Consider the following 23,423-nt stretch of genomic DNA (forward strand, 5'->3'; position numbering starts at 1 on the left):
CATCAAAAGAATCGCATTTTAATGCTGGTTTTAAATATATAAGTTTCATCAAGTTTAGTCTTACCCATCAAAAGTTACGAGCCTGAGAAAATTTGCGTTATTTTAGAAAATAGGGGGAAACGCCCCCTAAAAGTCATAGAATCTTAACGAAAATCACACCATCAGATTCAGCGTATCAGAGAACCCTACTGTAGAAGTTTCGAGCTCCTATCTACAAAAATGTGGAATTTTGCATTTTTTGCCAGAAGGCAGATCACGGATGCGTGTTTATTTGTTTTTTTGTTTTTTTTTTTTTTTTTCCCAGGGGTGATCGTATCGACCCAGTTGTCCTAGAATGTTGCAAGAGGGCTCATTCTAACGGAAATGAAAAGTTCTAGTGCCCTTTTTAAGTGACCAAAAAAATTGGAGGGCACCTAGCCCCCCTCCCACGCTAATTATTTTCCCAAAGTCAACGGATCAAAATTCTGAGATAGCCATTTTATTCAGAGTAGTCGAAAAACCTTATAACTATGTCTTTGGGGACGACTTACTCCCCCACAGTCCCCGTGGGAGGTGCAACAAGTTACAAACTTTGACCTGTGCTTACATATAGTAATGGTTATTGGGAAGTATACAGGCGTTTTCAGGAGGATTTTTTTGGTTTGGGGGAGAGGTTGAGAAGAGGGGGATATGCTGGGGGAACTTTCCTTCGAGAATTTGTAATGGGAGAAGAAAATTTCCATGAAGGGAGAGCAGGATTTACTAGCATTATTAAAAAAAAAAAAACAATTAAAAAATAAAAGTGAAAAAGCTTTTTCAGCTGGAAGTAAGGAACAGCAATAAAACTTAAAACAAACAGAAATTATTACCCATATGAGGGGCTCACCTCCTTCTAATACCTCGCTCTTTACGCTAAAGTATTTTCGGTAATTTCCACTACTTATTCTACGGCTTTTGTGATTCAGGGGGTCATTCTTAATGAATTGGGATAAAATTTAAGCTTTAGTGTAAAGAGCGAGGTACTGACGATGGGGCGAATCCCCTCATATATGTAATAAAAACATGAGAATACAAAAGTTCTTTACGTAAGCTAATTTATAAGTTACGTAAATCTTTTACCAATAAAAAGATTCGTAAAAAATTAAAAGTTCTAGTTGCCTTTTTAATTAACCAAAAAATCGGGGGGCAACTAGGCTTCGTCCCCCGCTCTTTTTTTCTCAAAATCATTCGATCAAAATTATGAGAAAGCCATTGAGCCAAAAAAAAAAAAAATGCAAATTTTGTTTTGATTATTCCTCTGCGGAGAGCCAAAATCAAAACATGCATTGATTCAAAAACGTTCAGAAATTAAATAAAAAAAAACAAGTTTTTTCAACTGAAAGTAAGGAGTGACATCAAAACTTAAAACGCACAGAAATCACTTTGTATATGAAAGAGGCTGCTTCCTCATCAACGCCCCGCTCTTTACGCTAAAGTTTTTTACTGTTTTAGAAAGAAGAATTGAGAGAAAGAGTCAAACTTTAGCGTAAAGAGCGGGGCGTTGATGAGGAAGCAGCCTCTTTCATATACAAAGTAATTTCTGTGCGTTTTAAGTTTTGATGTCACTCCTTACTTTCAGTTGAAAAAACTTGTTTTTTTTTATTTAATAACTTACAAAAGGGTGACCAGATCTTAATGAAATTTGATATTTAGAAGGATCTTGTGCTTTAAAGCTCTAATTTTAAATTTCGACCAGATCCTGTGACATTGGGGGGAGTTGGAGGGGGAAACCGGAATTCTTGGAAAACATGAAAATTGGGGTATTTTTATTTTACGAATAGGTGATCGGATCTTAATTAAATTTGATATTTAGAAGGAATTCATGTCTCAGAGCTCTTATTTCAAATCCCGACAAGATCTTTTGACATTGGGGGGAGTTGGAGGGGGAAATCTTGGGAAACACTTGGAGTGGAGGAATCGGGATGAAGCTTGGTGGATAGAATAAGCAAATGTCCTTGATACGTGATTGACGTAACCGTACTGGATTCGCTCTCTTTAGGGGAGTTGGGGGTAGGTGTTCGGTAATTTGGCGAGTTTGGTGCTTCTGTACGTGCTAGGACGATGAAATTGGTAGGCGTGTCAGGGACCTGTACAAATTGACTTGATAAAGTCGTTTTCCCGGATTCGACCATCTGGGGGGCTAAAGGGAGAGGAAAAATTAGAAAAAAATGAGGTATTTATAACTTACGAGTGGGTGATCAGATCTTAATGAATTTTGACATTTAGAAGGACATCGTGACTCAGAGCTCTTATTTTAAATCCTGACCGGCAGTAAGCCTCTGATTTTCCTTTTAAATCAATCTATTGATTCTTAGAATTTTGTTAGAGCTCATACCATTTGAGCTCTTGGTTCTTAGCTCTTCTTGCCTCGTCACAAGTGCCATATGAGCTCTTAGATCTTGTTTTCATACTCTTAGTGCACTTTTCTTATATACAGATGGTAAGAAATACATATATATATATATATATATATATATATATATATATATATATATATATATATATATATATATATATATATATATATAAGGAGAGCGGTGCCGTACTAAGGGGTGTGTTTACCTAGTTTGAAACCCCTACACTCAACCCCCCCCTCTCAAAAAAATAATTGTCTGACTCGTACAAGAGTAACAAAAATACAGGCAAGCACATTAGACTAAGACCACGGGAAGATTGTTTTACCCCTTCCCCCGAACAAAATCCCGGATACAACCCTGAAAGGAGGTTTGAGATTAAAAAACAGTTTATTTACTAGATAAATGCCTCTTTTTTCACATAATATCCGCATATGTTCGGTTGTCTAGAGAGCAAAATAACCCCTCTCCCCTCCCCCGTGAGTGCCCTCTTTCATGGCCATTGCTCCTCCCTGTTGTCGCTTTTGGTTTTAAACCTTTTACTAAGTAAATATTATCTTTTTTTCATATGCTGTTATTTGAAGAACCTTAGAAGGGGTTTCAAGGTGTGCCACCCGTATTTTCCCTGTCACGGAATCCTTGTTTAATCTCTCAAATGTTTTAGTAGAGATGCAAATTGTTCGTACATAGTTGTGACTTGTTGTGAGACAATTAATGTGCAATTGGGCGGTATTAATACAACACTAGCCAAGTCACAGAGGTTATTAACTGCTTCTATGCATTAGAGTACAAAAGCCTATATCTGGGTTGAAACTGAGCGTGGTAATTATCATAAGAGATCCGGTTTTTTGGGTTATGTTCTACCCATTGGTAAAACAAAACAGTCATCATATAACGTTTCAAGCATAATTTATAAAATGGCAGTTGAAAGTGAGTTTTTTTTTCATGGCTTTATCAACTTCCACAAATTGTAAACTATTCTTTTATTTGGCTGGCTTCTAAAAGGATAATTTTTGATTGTACAAGGAGGTCTTAGATAGTTGCTTTATTTATTTGAAAGAAATTAAAGCAATTGTTGATGGATATAAAATATCATTGATAGTTCTATGATATGTCGGTAGTCATGGTGAGTAGCAAAATTACAAATTATAAGGATTTAATTGTTTACTTTTAGAAAAAAAGTATTACTAAATCATCCTGTTAAAGGTTTGTACCCAACAGCGCACTTGGTCGTTGTACCAACGACACTTGGGGGGGGGGGGCATGTGCCTCCTAGTTTTTCGCCCTCTAGATTTGGAAAATTACTTTTTTGGGGCATTTATCATTAGCGTAATTTCGTCAAAATTCTGGGGGAAGCAAACTTGGAGCCAATGGTACTTATGCATTATTCAGAACACACTCAACAAGTGAAGTTAGGTTCTTTCATGAAACAAACTTACGATGTCAGGTTGGGTTGTAAAATCATTTTATGTCCATTTACGCACTGTTTTGTTGTAGGCAACAACCCCTTAGCCTGGAAAAATATAATTGCCTCTTTTTCAGTCGTTGGCAAATCCCAAATCTTCATTCCAAAATCCATGTTCAGACACTATCTTCTATCACTACGCGTAGCAAACTAAACTGAGTTTTGTCTTTATGGCTATGAAACCGGATATTCATAGCAAAATTCTTGAGTGTGTTCTGAATTGAATTGAATCAATTGAATAATGAACAAGTAACAAATGTTTAATTAAAATGTACCTCTATCGTAGTTTGTTTCACGAAAGAACTTAACTTCACTTACTGAGTGTGTTCTGAATAATACACAAGTACCGAGCCAATTTTCCCAAATCAAGTGAAAAATGTAAAATGAGCCATATAGTACCATATGGGCAAAGATATACTAAAGAAAACTGACCTGCTACTCTGGATGCTTGAATTGTGCATGCTTATCTTCATTTTGACAAGGTTTTTTCCAGAAACTAAATTTCAGCTGGGGGGGAACTTAGGCCTGGGGGCAAACTGCGGTCTAGAGGGGCAGTTGTCCCCATTCCCCATAGCAAATTACGCCCCTGATATTTACAATGAAAAAAGGCGTATTTATTAAAATAAAAAATTGTCCCCCATTGATTTAACAAAAATTATTTTGCCTAACCCCTCCCCCCTAATTTTGGAAAATTTACTTTACTGGTCGATGCTTAGTTTTTCTTATCAGTAGGCTTAGGAGTATATTAGTAGATCTCATTAGCGAAATGATTTTAGCAATTGATAGAACTAGTAGGCTACTTATGAAACTAGACTAGTTTCAACCACAGAAATCCTCTGCTGTCATAAAAGAAAAGATCAAGTCATGTTGATTGATCCATAGTCCAGGACTTTTAGGGTTTGACCCGGACAAAATTGCAATATAAACGAAAATGGTACCAAAATGATCAGAAAAAAATTCTGTACAACATACTAAAAGTCCCCATAAATCCGAGTGGGGCGAGTACCCGAAAAACAGGGGAAAAGGGGGAAATGCGGGGGAAAATGGGAAAAATGCCGAACATGCCCAGAAAATAGTTTAAAGTGAGTTTTCTGGGGTTTTCACATACGCTGATTACCAAATTGACATCTAAAATTCAGTATAGAAAAAGGGTACTACGGTAAACGGGGGAACAGGGGAAAGAGGGGAGAAAAGAGAAGAATACAGGGTAGGGGTAGAAAGCGGTTTGAAAGATATTTTTTGGGGTATTCCTATCTGGTGATTACGAAATTGAGAAATAAAATGATATAAAAAAATCGATTAACATAAAACGGGGAAATGGGGAGGGGAGGGGAAAAGGGAAATATACAGGGTAGGGGTAGAAAGCGGTTTGAAAGATATTTTCTGGGGTATTCCTATCTGGTGATTACGAAATTGAGAAATAAAATTATACAAAAAAATCGATTAACATAAAACGGGAAAATGGGGGGGGGAGGGGAAAAGGGAAATATACAGGGTAGGGGTAGAAAGCATGTGGAAATGTGTTTTCTGGGGGTTTTCTATCTGCTGATCACGAAACTGACCCCTAAAATGAAGGAAAGAAAACGGGAACCATGAAAACCGAACAAAACTGGAGGAAACAACGGAAAAGGGGAAGGGAGGCCTGACTCCTGAGCCAGCTGCTAATGGCTAATAAGTAGGCCTATGGACAAAATAACTCGCTTAAGTATCAAACTTGTACTTTCTTGAATCACAGACATTTCTTACAACCATTTGAATTACTAAACATAAAGAAAACAACCGCTTGGCAGTTATATATAAAATGGCTATTATATGTAAAATTTGCACTTTCGAAGGCAGTATAGTTGACTTGAAAAACACAGCATTGATATCACTAGTCGAGCTCCTCGTCTTCGACAATCTCGTTGTCCCTGTTCAAACAGTTGATACCCTGACATTCTCCGCACGCGAACGTACACGCTAATCCATTTTTCTTGCAGCTGCATCGCGAGTTCTCGCAGCCTGTCTTACAGTTGCATCTCACGACACTCAAAAGAGTCTGAGGTGCGGGCTACAAATGGGTCATCACAGGTGAGTATTTATGGTCTCTGAGGACCCAACCCCAGTCAGCCGGGTCGAGGTAAGCTGGTTCCCCTTAGTATTAGACTGGTTCCCGTAGTATTAGACGAAGAAACTTTTTCCAAGAAAATTCGATGTCGCAGCTTAGTGAGATCTTCGTTTGGTCGTGCTTTATACAAGCTGAGGAGAAGATATTCACCCGCTTTCACAATTTCATCTTTGGACGATGATTCATCCAGAAACACTTTGCATTTTTTTCTGAACACTTCGCTCTTCTTCAAAAGAGGTAGCACAGCTTGCTTTCCAAGTCCGAAAACTCGTGAGGTCGTGTCACATCCCAAGAGTGCGTGCCCTACCAGAAGCAGCCTGGATACTTCTCCCATTTTTTTTTTTTTTTGCACTTCGTTGAGGCACCAGAACCGTGTTATCGCTTCTTTTGCGTTCGTTGACGATTCGAAGTAAAGTGTTTTTGCATTAGGCGGGAGGTGATACAAGAGTAGAATCAGAAGGTCAGTGTCGTTGCCAAGAACTATTGTTTCAGAGTTTTCTGCTTTCGTTACGGCAGTCTTCACGATTAGATAGTCAGCATCGTCCTTCGCATGGACTACTTCAAATCCTTTGGCTCTGTGTTTTTCCCCGATGTAGCTTATAATTCGCTGTTTGTTCTGAGAGTTGCTCAAAAACTCTTCCTTCTTTTTCTGGAGCTTCATCCCTAAACTGAAATCGATCACTTGATGCTGGCTTCCCTTACACCGTCGGTTGTGCGTAGCATCTTTCGTGGTTGGACCAGCGCTGTATCCATCGAAGACAACAGTAGGGGAGGTACAGCGTCGAGTAACGAAACTAACATAGCTGTCACAGATTGAATCATAAGTATCACCAATCTTCCAAGGTACTTGCTGAAGCAACCAACCTCCGTCAACTACAGTGACACGATCTGACACTGGCAGGTGGTGAATCGAGTCCGTGTTCGCTTCTTTCCATATTGCTTTCGCTAGTGCAGTTTTGTCTGGCTGACGCATTATGCCAGGATTCTCAAACAAAGCGGGCGGATAACTGCACAGTTCGTAATGTAGAGTTTCTGCCATGTCATTTTCAGATGTATGGGCAGCAGTCGAAAGACATTGAAAAAGCAGTGCAGGATCGATATGCAAAATCTCGCCATCTATCCTAATGTTCCCATCGGATGCCAGTGTAACGACTTTGTCTTTCTTCTTGAATGAAAAACTTTCGACGGATTGGCCATCCATGCGCTGGAGGATCAGCTCACCTACAGCTTTAGCATCCTCTGCATTGACGCCTTTATGGGCAATCAGCCCGGAACCTATACTTCTAAGCTCTGTGGAACTAGTGAAAGGAGAGTTCTCTAGAAGGAATTCAAGAAACGTCAGTAGATCCTTAGTATCTCGTCGTACCTTGATTTGTCCTGCTACCATGTCACATGTGTAAGCATCCACGCAGACTGGGGACTATTGGATCCGCTAGATGTCATTCCGTCAGGATAGGTTTTGTCGTCGGCACTGGAACTCCGCGGTGACTAGTCTACCTTGCTTCTCTTACTGGATGTCGAATTAGAACAGGATTATGTTGACGAACCCACGCGCTTGTCGATAACGGCGAGGAATACGGAATAATGTAATTTCAGTATTTTTCCGTATTTCTTTCTCGAATTTTTTTTGCCTTTTCCGAACCTATGGGGTAGCCGAACCTCTATAGATCTCCTGTATTTGTTCTCGAACTTTGTTTTAGATGTCAATTTTATAATCAGCAGATAGAAAACCCTAGAAAACACATTTCCACATGCTTTCTACCCCTACCCTGTATATTTTCCTTTTTCCCCTCCCTCCCCCCCCCCATTTCCCCGTTTTATGTTAATCTATTTTTGTATATCATTTTATATCTCAATTTCATAATCACCAGATAGGAATACCCCAGAAAATATCTTCCAAACCGCTTTCTACCCCTACCCTGTATTCTTCTCTTTTCTCCCCTCTTTCCCCTGTTCCCCCGTTTTCCGTAGTACTCTTTTTCTATACTGAATTTTAAATGTCAATTTCGTAATCAGCATATGGGGAAACCCTGGAAAACTTACTTTGAACTATTTCCTGGGTATGTTCGGCAGTATTCCCAATTTCCCCCACATTTTCCCCTTTTCCCCTGTTTTACGGGTACTCCAACCACTCGGACTTATGGAGACTTTTAGTATGTTGTACAGAATTTTTTTCTGATCATTTTGGTACCATTTTCGTTTATATTGCAATTTTGTCCGGGTTCGACCCTTTTTTGAGCTAAAAGTCCTGTACTACCAATGGATCCACATCCAATTGACCTTCCATCTTGTCCTCTAATGTTGAGAGTCCTTAAGATAGGTAACAATTCTTTAGAGACAACGTTGCTTCATAAAATAAGGAAAGAAAAAAAAACGTAAATGACCGTGGATTATGAGTTTAACTGAGATATACTGATATTTATTTTAAAGTTTTGATAATTTTTTATTTATGTAACTGCCTTTTGATTTTTTGCTTGAATTAATTCAGTGACTTTTTAAATTGTGGGGTGGATTTTCATACAAGGACTTAAGAACTTGAATATATTTCAATTTTATTAATAAGCGAGCAGAAGAGGGGAGTTTTTTTTGTCGCAAGGGCCGTTGTACCTGCCGGGAGTGGTTTCTCCCTTAAACTGCGGGGATCAGGTAGCAAGAAACTACGCTTCCCTCGCTTATTATCGCTTATATATCATATTTAATTGCATTCAAGATGCATAACGATCAACTGGTAAGGTGCCCTATTCTCAACTTTCTGTTTCGAGTGAGGGCGATTGGAAATATTCATGTTGGTATAGCGAAAACTGCCTGGGATTTTTTTGAAAGTGAAAAGATAGTGGAAGCTAAGAAAAAACTTTGGGGTTTCGCGAACTGCAGTAATCGTCCTAGTGACAGGCAGAAATGATCAGAAAACTGTCTTGACATGGTGAAAATTCTAGAAAAGTGTGCCAAGTGCCAAATACTTTTGCCACGTTTTGTGATCTACGAGCCTGACGAAGTTCCCGTTATCCCCGGCGAGATGAGTGCAACCCTAACCCGCAAAGTTAATGAACTGTGCTTGAAACTGGACAATTTTGTCCAGACGCAACGTAGCAACATACCCACTCCAGAAGCATCTCTGAAGCCACCTCCAAAGCCAACCTATGCCGTCGTCCTGAAAAACCCGCCAAAAGAGTTGGTTGATCCCAAGGAGCGTAGAGCCTTTATAGACAATCTTTGTGGCGATTCGAAAATATCGATAGCCGAGCTAAAACCTGGTAGAGAGACATGGCGCCTTGTCGTCAGTGACAAAAATGCAGCATCCGCAATCGCTAACTCTATTAAGGCCAAAGATGAATCTCTAAAGCCCCAGTTGAAAATTCCTATGTTCTATGGAATAGGTCGCTTCGTCCCTGAAAACGTTACTGAAGACCATCTTTGTGATTTAGTAACCAACTGCATCAAAGCCTCATGTATTGGCAGTACTGGGACTTTTAAGCTGCAATTTTCATGCCGTGATGATCTCACTGCCGCCATGTTGGTTCCTGTTGCCGTCGAATATGAGCGGGTTCATGTGGAGGAATTCGTGCCCCTCCCAAGCCGCTGCTATAACTGTCAGGCGTATGGTCATATGTCTGGCGCCTGTAAGGTCACTGCCCGTTGTTCACGCTGTGGACAAGAAGGACACTCCAGCAAACGTGATTTTCCCTGCCTGAAAAATGTCCTGTGTGCCCTTTGCTCCCAGACTGATCACCCGTGTTATAGTTACAATTTTCCAGTTGCACAGAAACTCATGCATCCGCCAAAATGAATCCTGGACAACGAGTCGCACCGTGGAATATTAACGGTGGGGTCCAACTAAAGCTGTCAATTATTCAGACTCTATGCAAAACAAATGACGTAATTTGCGTGCAAGAGTACCTGCTTACCTCAGATAGCCTCCCTCTCCTTAATGTTGACGCTAATACTATCACTTACTGTCGTGCTGCTAAATATAGAGGTATGGGTAGACCGAGTGGTGGCACTGCTGTGCTCGTACGAAACGAACTAATGCCTGAGCTCTTTCGTGATAGTGACTATTTCATTGCGGTTAAAATCCAGAATCTTGTGATTGCTTCGGTGTACTTACCTACTAATTACTGCGAAGTGCTCTTTGATGAAACGTGTCGAGCTCTCAGCACCCTTGCCTCAGATTGTGAGTCTCTTAATCTTGCAGTAATTTTGGCTGGCGACATCAAGTGTAATCTCTTTGACGACTGTAGTAGTCGAACGAATATTCTAAGCAGCATGTGCCACCAGCTTGTCCCAGTAGAAAAAGACCAAGACTTTACATACATCCACCCCTCAGGAAGCACATCATCCGTTGATTTTATGTTTTGCTATCTCGAAATAAAAACCGGACTCAAAAACTACTGTTATCACTTCGTTCCAGACCTCTGACCATCTGCCGATCAGAAACATCTTTCCCATTAGTCTGATGCCTCCCGAGCCCACCAGGTCAAGCAGCTGTAGCAAGTGGCGCGAAATCAGTGATTGAAAAAAAACCGATTTGCTCACATTTCAGGCTATAAGTGATGGTATCCTTACTAAAATCAAAGTGCCTTTTCAGATTCTCTCTCAGAAATCGTCTATTAGTGTGCATGAGCAGCAAATTCTGCTAAATATTTATTATGCTAAAATTGTCCATGCCTTACGTGTCGCTGAGCATTCAAGTGTCCAAGTCCGGAGGTTTCAAGTCGGAACCCGAAAACCTGGCTGGTTAGGTAATCCAGATCTCGTCAATTCCTGTGTAAAGTCAAAACTTTGGTTCCATATCTAGAGGGAGTGTGGCAGACCGCTTGGTGGAGTGTTGAATGAAATCCGTCTCTACACAAAGCGCTATTTTGGAAAAGTGTTAAAACGTCACTAGGCAAAGTCAATAGCCGAAATGTCTAGCAAGGCTAAAAGTGATCCCAATTTTATTTGGAAAGTTCTAAGGCATTATAAGTCTAAATCTTGCAGTGATGTTCAAATCAGTACTGAACAGTGGTACAAATACTCTAAAAGGTGAATTCTCCACTCCCGATACATTGCTCGAGATTCAGTTTGAGAAAGAACTTGACGGGCTCTCACTCGAGTCTGCTAATGACATCGGTTTCGTCGTAACTCCATCAATGGTCCCGAAATGCATCCTGAAACTACGAAAAAAGACTTCCCGTGGTGCGGATTTGATTTGTGCGAAGCATTTGGAATTTGGTTCTTGTTCTAAGGCATTATAAGTCTAAATTTTGCAGCGATGTTCAAATCAGTACTGAACAGTGGTACAAATACTTTAAAAGGTGAATTCTCCAGTCCCGATACCCATTTTTGTTACGGGTATTGTCCCCAATTTATTCAGTACTGGTTTAATTAGTCCTATTTTGAAAAAAGGAAAGCCAGCTGACTGTTGTTCCTCCTTTAGGCCAATTACTGTTTCTCCCGTTTTATGCAAAGTATTTGAGCTATTGGTTGTTGATGAAATTTCTAGTAAGTGTTACACGCCAGAGAACCAATTTGGTTTTAAGAAAGGTTTAGGTCGTGAGCATGCTCATCATCTCATTGCAAATTTGTTACTTCATGCCGCTGAAAATGATGAGGTTTTTTGCTGAGATAGAAGTTTCTAGTGCGTTTGACTCCGGCATACATGCACAGATACTGCTGATAGCATATATACGCGGTACAGATTATTCGGTAGTTAGGGCTATGCGTGACATGTATAGAAAGCTTAATTCTAGAGTAAAGGTCCCTATTTTACCTGGTGTTGTAGATCTTACCCTGCCAATACCCACTTAAAAAGGTATCAGACAAAGAGCTCTGGCCTCCCTGCCCCTGTTCAATAACAGTGTAATCGAGCCCCAGCAAAAGGCCCTCACGACATGTAATTTTAATGGAATAGACGTTTCATAAGTAAATTACGCAGATGACATATTGAATGTAAGTAGAACACAAGCAGGGATTGAAGAAAACTTTGGTATATTTTCAGATGAATATAATCGTATTGGTCTCAATTTTAATCATAGTAAGAGAAAGATAGTAGTTTTTGATCGCCATTGCCAAGATCCCGTTGTTGTATCTCTTGGTGTGCACGTCATACAAGACCAAGAACGTCTTACGTACCTTGGAGCCCCAATTGGAAAAAATATCCGATCGACACAGGTCTTGCTTAAAGATTTTTTTTACGAATAAAACTAGGAATGCATATGGCCTGTTGGTAGCGCTGAAGTTCAAATTTAACCGTCGCATCCTTGCTACGTTATATAATGCTTTCGTAGTTCCCACTTGTTTGCGCTTGCTCCATTTTGGTCTCTTTTCTCGCAGACAGATGTCAGCGACATAAAGAAGTGTTTTTACAAATATGTAAAATATCTGCTTAGATTACCTCTATGGACCAGTACTGCAACTCTATCAACTCGTTACGGAGTAGCTAGTCCAGTGCGTGCAGTAAAAAAGCGAAATGAGCGTTATACAACACGCCTGGACAGTAATAGAGTTTTGCTAAGTGTTTTCCGATAGTTTTTTCTTGTTATAAAGGCTGAATTTGATTTCGTTTTCAGAAGTGTGTTTTTTTTCTTTCGTTTTTTTTCTCGTATTACTCCGTCAGTTTTGTAATTTTTTTGCAATATGACAGGAAATAAACGTATACATACATTTAGTTTTAAAGCATAATGGGCCAATTGCATAATTGTGGGTGGTTGACATGCCTAATATCCCTAAAGACATAGTTGCTGGACCGTTCTACTATGCTGAACAAAATTAATGTCTCAAAGTTTTGACTGGATTCGTTTGGAAAATGAATGGGCTTGAGAGAAGGGTTGCCTGCCCTCCAATCTCTTTTTACTCTTAAAAAGGGCACCAGAACTTTTAGTTTTGTATCAGCTAATTTAAAAGTTTCAATGATATTTCTTGCTATTATAGAGTGGTGCTGCCTATGATATTGCTTATATGCCCTTTTGGATATCTGTATGCTTACAGCTTTTTCCTTTAATTGAAACTCCTCAACGTTCCCTAAGAGTTTCATCTTAATACCTTTAGGCCATTAGTTACATTAACTGTAGTGGTAGTATTGAAAGTATACTTATAGTGCCTTCCGGATAGTTCAAAATCACCCACAACTTACCCTTAAGTGTCTAAATTGATAATATAAGTTGACAATGTGAAGAGGTTGACATCCCCAAAGACATAATTACTTGACCTTTCAATAATACTGAGCAAAATGGTTCTCTTAAAATTTTGACTGGATGTGTATTGGGGAATGACAGGATCATGGGAAGAGGCTGTTTGTCCTCCTTTCACTTTTCACTCTTAGAAACGGCACTAGATCTTCCGACTTCTAATCGAATTGTCCCATCCAATCCGAAGTTTATGCAACCATCCGTCCCATAAGAACCTTATATGCCCGGGGCATAATTTACAGCCCTTGCCCCAGACTCTGGGGGGTTGTGTCAACCCCAAAGGCCTTGTTATGTGATCTTTGGACGGCTTTTGAACAAATGACTGTCTCTAAAATTTAGTAATGTAGCACATCAAAAAATATGAATTTCTTAACATAATAGCTATAATACCTATGATATATGTTTATCAGTTATTAATCTTACTTTAGAACAAACTCATCTTGTCTAGTGGTTTTTTTGCACAAAAATATCTGTTTTGCGTTCACTTTCACTAGTAAAGTGCATATGGTTTAAAAAAAGGTGTGGTTTATAAATTTTTGCGTTTCTAGTGTGATTAGTTTAGCTTATTTAAAGAAAACTGTAAAATCTAAATAAGAATGATTTATATTAGTAAACATATGTTTAAATATGTTTACAAATTTGATTAATTTGATTAATATGTGTTTACGAATTAATTCAATTACAGAGGTTGCAGAGAAAGCCACTGTAAAGGACTGTCTCCACCCTTTCGGGGTACCTGCAAGACTGGGACCTTACGGTCAGCTCTATTTCCCCTTGAGTGGCGCCCCTCGAGGGAATTATAGCCTAGTAAACGACACAGCATTCGCACAGGATTTTGATTAATGGATATTTTTTCTGGGTTTGGTCTGTTTTGGTGGGCGTTTTCAGGCTGAAAAAACTTTTCCTAGCTAATTTATCTACTATAGGATGCCTCCCCGTAATAGCATAATATTTTTAGGCATGAATATATAATGAGTAGGAGGTAATAAGCATAATCTTGACTCAAAGAAAAGAGGCATTTTCATTAAAAGCCCTCAAAAATATATTAATGTGGTTTAAATTTAGCTCTAATCAGAAGCCTCCCCTCAGGAATTGGTTGGTAGGATTCCTACCTTTCCTTAACTCATGGTTCTTGTTGCTTATATTTTATCCTTTATAAGCTTTTTTCATGCTTTTTTTCATTTTTGACTTTGAATCGCTTTTTTCTGTGTTTTACGGGTCAGCCACATATTACCATGGTGCTGTGAATGTGCATAAGTATGGCTCAAAGAAACGAGGCATTTTCATTAAAAGCCCTCATCTATATCTTAATGTGGTTTAAATTTAGTTATAATAACAAGCTCCCCCTCTGAAATTTGTTGGTAGGATCCCTACCTTTCTTTAATTAATGGTTCATTTTGCTTATATTTTATCCTTTATGAGCTTTTTCCAAGTTCTCTTTTTTTCCATTTCTTGGGTTTGAATTGCTCTTTTTGTGTTTTACGGGCCAGAAACATATTATCATGGTGGTGTGAAATGTTTTTTGGGGGTAGGCACCACGAAGAAGTCTCCTTAAGAAAAACACGAAACAATGGATTTAAAGCATGATTTTTTTTATTATGAGAATGTTTGAAAATGTATTAAGAATAATAAGGGGGTGCCAGGGGCCATTGTGTGACACCGTGGCGTGAATCGACATTGTGTATCACGGATGGCTGGCTTGCGAAAAACATGAATCAATGGATTTAAATCATATTTTATCATGAAAATTTCAGGTAAAAATGTCCTAGGAATGATAATATGTATCATCGGTGTGCCATGCGGTAGTCACATATTACCACGGTGGCATGAACTGCTTGTACTAACATGCTCTAAAGCTTAAAATTAAGATGGGAGGTGTTAAATGAGTTTTTCGGCGATGGGGTGTCTGAAATCTAACACCCCAGTCAATGAAATGAGGGATTTTCGTTAGGACCTCTCAGAAAAACCTATTAATATTGCTTAAATGCATCTCTAATAACTACCCTCCCCCTCTGAAATTTGTTCCAGAAGGGTGGGCTAGCCACATAGTGTCACGGTGGCGTGAATAGCCTTGACTCAAAGAAACGTGGTATTTTCATTGTAAGCTCTCAGAAATAGCTATTAATAGGGCTTAAATTTACCTCTAACGAGATTGTGAAATTTGAAGAGAAAATATTATCCAAGTGTGCGCTTGTCACCCGGGAGTGCATAGTCTTAGCTCAAAGAAACGAGGCATTTCCATTAAAAGCCCTCAAAATATCTTATGTGTTTTATATTCAGCTCTAATAACAAGCATCCCCTCTGGAATTGGTTGGTAGGATCCCTACCTTTCTTTAATTTTATGGTTCTTTTTGCTTATATTTTATACTTTATAAGCTTTATTTCATGTTTTGTTTTTTTCCATTTTTTGAGTTTGAATTACTTTTTCTGTATTTTACTGGCCAGCCACATATTGCCATGGTGGCCTCAATTGCTAGGAGTCATAAGAAGAAACGCTAATGGGTATTTTTTCACTAAGCATAAATGGTCGATTCTAGTGTAACGAATATTTTTGCATGAAAATGCCCGAAAAAATGTCATACGTGTGAAAAAGACTGTATTAGTGAAAAAATACCTCAATATTATTTGATAATATCCTCTAATTCATTACTCAACAAGCAGGTGTACTTCAAATGTAAGTAAATTTCAGTAATCGATTTTTGACCCTGCATATCAGTCACTGTAATCATATGTAAACACGCAATTCATGTAATCATTCTGGTATATGTGAATTGGGGATTTTCCTTGCGTGCAATAGGTTATTTCATAGAATCTATTTCCCAAACTAAAACATTAGAGAGTTTCTTGGTCCAGATGTCTTGGGCTTCATTCCTTTGATGGGGGACCCCTTTCGAAACCTACTACGGACAAAAATATTTAGTTATATAGGGTTCCCTGAGTAAAATGCCTTGAAAGAAAAAAAATCGCCTTGAAAGAAAAAAACGCCTTGAAAGAAAATTAAATCCTGAAGATAAAACACCTTGAAAAAAAAGAAATCCCGAAGAAAAATCGTTTAAAGTATTATGTAATATCCCACATGTACATCGTCATTATGTAGCACCCACATGTGTGCTTCCCCTCAGTTACGACCGGGGATTCCCCACTTGAAAAACAGACTGTAACAAGTCCTATTACGTTACAGTCAAAAGTAGACAAAACCCATTACGTAAGGACCTTCTGGATGGAATTGCTCACTAGGGGATGGATAGGTTAGGGACCCGGTGATATTGGATGCTAGGGTCCCCCGTCAGAATTGGATTTAGGGCATCCAGTGAAATTTGATGCTAGGGACCCCTGGGGGTTAGGTTAGGGGCCTGATGAACTTGGATGCTGAGGTCCTGATGGAATTGGATCCTAGACCCCCAGTGAAAATAGGATTCGATGGTCCCGGTGGTTAGGCTAGGGGCCTTGTGAAACTGGATGATAGGGCCCCCATTGGAATTGAATGTTAAGGTCTCCAGTGAAACTGGATTGTAGGGCCCCTGGTTGTTAGGTTAGGGACATGATGAAAATTATTCTAATAAAATTCTTCTCAGCTACCTTGTTCGCTCGCTCCCCTCACCCAAATAGTCGAATTGGGGAAATGAGCTATTTCTAATTTAATTTCTAGTAGCTCCGTGATACGCCTGCCAACTTTCATCGTCCTAGCTTATCTGGAAGTGCCCGAACTAGCAAAGCCAGGACCGACAGACAAATAGACAGATAGATATACCAAACATCCCCTCTTGGTAAAGAAAAAATATTTTTCAGTACAAATCACAATATAGTAACTCAGCCTTTGTAACTCAGTTTCGCCATAAATTGTTACTTTTAGTCAAATTGCTCTCAGGTGACGCATTGACATCAAATTATGCTATTTTCAGCAGCCTCTAGGCGTCTTTTCTTCAGTTTTTTCCCCAATGTATACTGTTGCAGAGACGGGAGTTAGAAGATCGCTTACCATGAGTAATTCCGTGGGGCTTTAAATCTCACGTGCTAAGCGATCGCCATATATTTCACCCATTAGAAATGTGATTATCTCAAACTTCTGAATGAAATTTTACCAAGCTAGTAATAAGGTCTTTGGCTTTGATACATTAAAAGATATAGTCAATTATCATTAAATTTGTTTATTTTCTTTATCATTCCAAAAGATACATCATTCTTATCAGTCGCATTACTTTCATTGCTGGCACTACACGCTGTAGCCTTACCAATAGACGATGACAAACCGATACAACGGCAACAGATCAAGAAGGTCAGTCCTCCGAAAATCAAGTACTCAGCAGTTGAAAATATCGTAAGGCTTGATTTTGGAGAAGGGATTTACAAGTAAGATATTATAACGTTCATTAAAACTTGCTGATACTTAGTTTGAAAAAAAAAAGTGTTGGGGATAGTCTTCAAGTTAAGGCCTCTTAAATATCAGAGATTGTTTCATAATCTTGTGCGATTCCTATATCGTTTATTTATCTGGTGTTCTGAGAAATAAGTAACCAAAGAAACTTCAGCTCACCAAAAAAGGCTTATACATGTGCGTGACTTTTTAACTTTTGTAAAGAGTTCATAGAGTTACTTTCGTACATTTTGTGTTTCCTTTTGTGTTCATTGTGTTTCAGTTTCTGTTTCACTCATTTTATGTTGAATTAATTTCATACCTTTTGTCTCCATTTCATTTCGCGTTCATCGAATTGCTTTCATACCTTTTGTGCTTCATCAAACAAAAATCTTTACTACCCCATACCATAAATTCATATGTGTAATTTCATGTTTTCTACATTCGTATGTATAATATGTATAATTTCCTGATTTGTTATTTGTAGTTTGATGCGTTCGACCAATAGGTTATATGCGTTATTTCGTGATTTGGAGTATGAATAGAGAAACAATTTACTTCTTCTACTTGACCAAAACCTAATGGCACTTAAACGAGCATCATTTCAGCCAGGATTAATGTTTTCTTAGGAAGTAACAGCATTTACCCATCACTGTCATGACTCTTTTAATCTAACGCCCGTTCTCCGCTCGTAATTTGCCAATGCGCCAGAATCCAGTTGAGTACCGAATGGCATTTAGCTCGGACCAAAGTCGTTTGCATTCAGAACTAGCTAAAAATTCGACGGAATTTAATAGGTTTACTGTCTCCCTAAACCTTCTAAAGATCAGAGCGTAATTTGTATTTAACCGACAATGCTTTATATTTCGAGTAGTGTTTTTTATTCATAATATCAACAACAAAACAATAGAATAATACTACCAAATAATCAAGTTTTACAAATAAAGGTTAAGTCAAAGAAGAGTTGGGCCACCCCTTCTCAATCCTTTAAATGACGTGGATTGTCATTCGCATTCTACCGAGAATAATATGGAGTTTATACATTGTTGTATTATGCCAAAATACAGAAAAAGGAAGAAAATCCCGATAATCCTTGTGATTACAGGAAAAACTAATGAAAGTAGAATGACTGTTCAAAATACAATGATACAAGTTCTTAGATATAGCAATTTCGGTTTATTTGTGTTATAAAAGAGAAAATATTTAAAATTCAGTTTGTTTCTAGTGAAGCACAAATTATGCTATGGCCTTTGAAAGGTTTGTAGAAGCGATACCTCTACATTTATTTGTAGTAGTTTCTGTTCGCGGGTAGACTACCATTTTAAAATACCTCAAAATAGCTTTTCTTAGAAGGCGTACTTGTCTTTTGGAATTAACAAATTGTTAATTTTATCAATTTTTACGGACGAGAAGCGTTGTCAAATTCAATTGCTTATTTTCTTTCGATTTTCAACATGGCAACACTTACCAAAAGTTGTACTGTCCTAAAAATTTTATAGATTTGAAACATTTGAAAGAAATTTCTTAGGAAATCTTGAATTGAGTTATAGCTGGGGATACGAAATGGAGAAAAAAAAAGAAAGAACCGAACAGTTTCAAATACTGAACAAAGAAAACACTCAATATAAAGAAAACAAAGACCTGATTTAAAAACACCCTTAGTCGAGAGATGTATAAGGCCGAACCAGATGGCATTAGAACTATAATATAAATTCAGTTTGGGGGTGTCCAACCCCTCCCCCTCCGTAGCGTTCTAAGGCCTTATAACCTGAGGGCGGGGTGCAAAGTACCTTAATAGGAGTGTAAAGATATGAAATAAAAGAAATTTAATGACAGATGTCAGAAAAACTGGGAGCATCTGCCCCCTACCTAGGCCTAGAACCGCCACTGCTCCCCGACATGAAATTTATGCCAGAAAAATCGAGGGAAATTCTCTCTGCATTATTGTACTGCATTATTGTGCATAACTGCCAAATTTCAATAGTTGTTGTTTTTTCAGCTTAGAAGCGGACGCAAAACATTGACACTTTGTATTTTATTTGACAGGTACGGCTACAAAACCGATGATCACTACAAAACAGAAGAGCGAAAAAGCGATGGAAGTGTGTCTGGATATTATGGTTTTACTGAAAAAGATGGCAGGCCTGTCCGCGTAAAATACTCCGCTTCTTCTTCACTGGGATTTCAAACCAAACGGGAAGTTTTTTCTAAAGAATTTGCCACTGTTGATGGAAGTCCACTTGCAAATGAAAATAGACGAAAGAAACAATTTTCTATCATCACAGAAAATGATGACAAGGATTCTATTTCAGTTGATTCTATAGATGTGGCTTCACGAGTGAAAAGGCAGAATGTAGTATTGGAAAGGAACCCTGGTGAACCAGATATATTAATAGCAGCACCGAGGATAATTTCCCTTAGAACACAAGCGGGATTTGTCGCAGGTGCTTCCAATCCAAGGAGAAAGGCCTCTGATGAAACACTGTGTTGTATATAACTTCATATTTTTATTAATAAAGATTTATGGCTCTATATTTGTGTGACGATATTTTTTTTCGCTAGAAAATCTCATTTGTTTGAAATAGAAAAAAGCCTTGTTCAAGCAGCGAGAAAATCAGTTTACTGTATCTTTTATTTTTCTAGACACATTTGTTTTCCCGATGACACTGACCAGCTCCAGTTAAAACTAACTCGTAAAAGATCTAAAGCCGAACTGGCCTAAACAAAACAAAAAGAGAAAAGTCTCAAGAAAAAACAAAAAAACGGGTCAATGGCCAGTAGAAAGAAAAGACAAGAGTCACGATAGATACTTCACCTGGATAAAAATGGGTGTCTTCAGCGATAAAAACTAAAATAATTTATAACATGACCAATTACAAGAGAAAAAGAATCAAATCAAAAATTAAAAAAAAAGAGAAAACCAATATATATACAAATGCTAAAGGATCCAACACAGCGTAGAGAACATACACTTTGAGAATGCTTTATAAGCTCACAAAAATAAATGGATAAAAAAAAATTAGAAACGAATTTGACATGTAATGAATTATTTTGATGGGAAATAATCCTTTTGTCATCCAATGTTGCTCTTCTTTTTGGCCTTGTATTTACTCTAATCCCCTAGCGACTTTACCAGACCTATTACAATTATTAACTATGGGCTAATTTTAAAATAACAGCACAGATTGAATCAATACTGAAGCTTCTAGTGTCTCTATTGACATTTTCGCAAAACTGTGTTTTTTTATGAGTTCCCAGGCCCATTGTGTTAAGCTTCTATCGTTAGAGATGGAGCCCCCTCCCCGTCCGATAGCAATTTACGCCCTTGATGTAGCCTCCTCAAACTATACAAAATGACCACAATAGTAAAAAACATGCTCTACCAAAGTCCTTGAAAACTTTTGTTTCGCCATTTTTGTTTCAAAATCCTTCATTTCTCTAGGTGCGTTTCTCTTTCTCTTTGACACTGTACCAGCTCTAATTTCAGTTAACTAGACAAAGATATTTGGCTTCGTAGTATCCAATTTATCTCGTTTTCTTTTCCCAGACATGAGAAAACCATTCCCCAATCGATGATATGACATGACAGGCAACGTCATTCTTGGGGGAAGGGTAATCTTCGAGTAACGAGCAATTTATAAACTTCTATAAAAACAGGATTCGGAGTGCCAGCAAACGTGGAGAGAAAAATGTAAAGATAGGACTAAAACAAACTTTTAAGCTAAAACTTCGGAAAAAATGGCTGAAATATCACTCATAATAGCTAAAAAATGTATGATACTCTTCATAAAAGAATGAGCATGAGAAGAAAGAATCCGCTGAAATCCAGAGTACCCAATAAAATGAAAAACAATGGCAACTGTGTCTTATCTAAACGTCATAACTGAGCATCACCGAAGTGCATATGATCCTTTCAAAAATATGCATTGTTCAAAAAACTAATAACCACTTACAGGATGGATATGTATGTGAGAAGTCATGAAACTCGGTTTCGTCCTTTCTGAAAACAAAGAATTTCAGGGGTCAAGACGAATTTAGTTTTATTGACCACAAAAATGCTTCAATATATGAAAAGGCAAGGTCAAGTCCGAAAGCCTACTAATCCTCCATACTCCAGAAAAAAGTTTTTCTACAGAAAACTTGGCGACTGGAATATGTCAAAGGATGCATCAATTTCAGCGCAAAAGAGGATAAAAAAAAACTTTGGGGATATTCATTTTGATGCTTTCAAGAATGCGTGTTGTTAAACTTAACACTCGAGAACAAACAATGGAACTGAACATTCTAGGAAAATGTACGTGATGGAAAATCGACGACATATCGATACATCGGTATAAACTCGACGAAATCTACACAAAAAATGCGGATTTTAAGTACAATCTCAACTGAAATTCTATTTAGCCCACAAAGACTCGCAAAAATTAAGAATTAAAGAGTTAAGAATTAAAAGTCAAATTAGACTTAATTAGACATACTTGGAAGAAAAAAAAAATGCAACATTCCCGTTCAAACGAAAATTCACCTAGCATGGTGTAAATAAAGTTTTATGTATTATGAACAATTGAATGGTCCAGAATGTCAGGTATCTTCAAAATATAAGAAAAAAAGCTATTTAATTATAATTCGAACAAGAAAGCTAAACGACACTTGTCCTGCTCTTTTCTTTTCCGTTTTTCACGAAGTTTTGAAACTGGACTTTCTGGACCCGTGACGCTTTATTTCAAGTTTAGATATACTTTGAGTGTCGTGTTGAATATATGGACTTGGTGATGATATGCATCCCATTGGCAGAATCGCCGGAGAAACTAGGAATTTTACAAGGCTGAAAATAAAAGATTTCAGATTTCAGAGGTTTCTAGCTTAAAGCACATCTAATTTCAATATTTTCCGAAATGTATTTTGATGCATCAAACAGTTCGTGATAACGAACTCTAGTAAGGAGCGACCCGGTTCAATAGTTAACGAAATTCTAAAAAACGGGATTATGATGCTAAAAGATACATCAAAAGAATCGGATTTTCATGCTGATTTTAAATATAGAAGTTTTATCAAATTTAGTCTTTGTCATCAAAAGTAACGAGCCTGTGAAATTCTTCCTTACTTTGGAAAATAGGGGGAAACACCCCCTAAAATCACACTATCGCATTCAGTGTATCAGAGAACCCTATAGCGAATATTTCAAGCTCCTATCTACAAACATGTGGAATTTCGTATTTTTTGCCAGATGACAGATCACGGGTGTTTTTATCGACCCAGTGGTCCTAGAATGTTGCAAGAGGGCTCATTCTAACGGAAATGAAAAGTTCTAGTGGCCTTTTTAAATGACCAAAAAATTGGAGGGCACCTAGGCCCCCTCCCACGCTCATTTTTCCCAAAGTCAACGGATCAAAATTTTGAGATAGCCATTTGGTTCCGAATAGTCGAAAACCATAATAACTATGTCTTTGGGGATGACTTACTCCCCCACAGTTCCTGGGAGAGGGGCTGCAAGTTACAAACTTTGACCAGTGTTTAGATACAGTAATGGTTATTGGGAAGTGTACAGACATTTTCAGGGAATTTTTTTTTGGTTTAGGGGTGGGGTTGAGGGGATGGGGCTATGTGGGAGGGTCTTTCCTTGGAGGAATATGTCATGGGGGAGAGAAATTCAATGAAAAGAGGTCGGGATTTTCTAGCATTACTATAAAAAAAAATGAAAAAATAAACATGAAAAAGTTTTCTCTATTGAAAGTAAGGAGTAGCATTAAAACTTAAAACAAACAGAGATTATTACGCATATGAAGGGTTTCTAAAAATACTTTAGCATAAAGAGCGAGGTATTTAGGAGGAGATAAATACCTCGCTCTTTATGCTAAAGTATTTTTTGTAATTTCAACTATTTATTCTACGGCCTTTCTGATTCAGGGGTCATTCTTAAAGAATTGGGACACAGCTTAAGATTTAGCGTAAAGAACGAGGT

The 23,423-nt window shown here is 38.1% G+C and overlaps 1 protein-coding gene across 1 annotated transcript; it reads left to right on the forward strand.

Annotated features, from left to right (window-relative positions):
• The first annotated feature begins 3,197 nt into the window (after positions 1-3,197).
• LOC136043870 (uncharacterized) lies at positions 3,198-19,996 on the forward strand. Its single transcript, XM_065728837.1, has 3 exons — positions 3,198-3,302; positions 17,283-17,460; positions 19,511-19,996. Exons 1-3 carry the CDS (start codon positions 3,290-3,292, stop codon positions 19,959-19,961), a joined length of 642 nt encoding a protein of 213 aa, XP_065584909.1. The 5' UTR covers positions 3,198-3,289; the 3' UTR covers positions 19,962-19,996.
• The last annotated feature ends 3,427 nt before the right edge of the window (positions 19,997-23,423 follow it).

The sequence above is a fragment of the Artemia franciscana genome, chromosome 2 (assembly GCF_032884065.1).
Source record: "Artemia franciscana chromosome 2, ASM3288406v1, whole genome shotgun sequence".
NCBI classification, from domain to species: Eukaryota; Metazoa; Arthropoda; class Branchiopoda; order Anostraca; family Artemiidae; genus Artemia; species Artemia franciscana.

Coding starts and splice junctions, on each gene's coding strand:
- LOC136043870 (XM_065728837.1), top strand. Junction 17,461..19,510: donor TTTGGAGAAGGGATTTACAA/GTAAGATATTAT, acceptor TTTATTTGACAG/GTACGGCTACAAAACCGATG.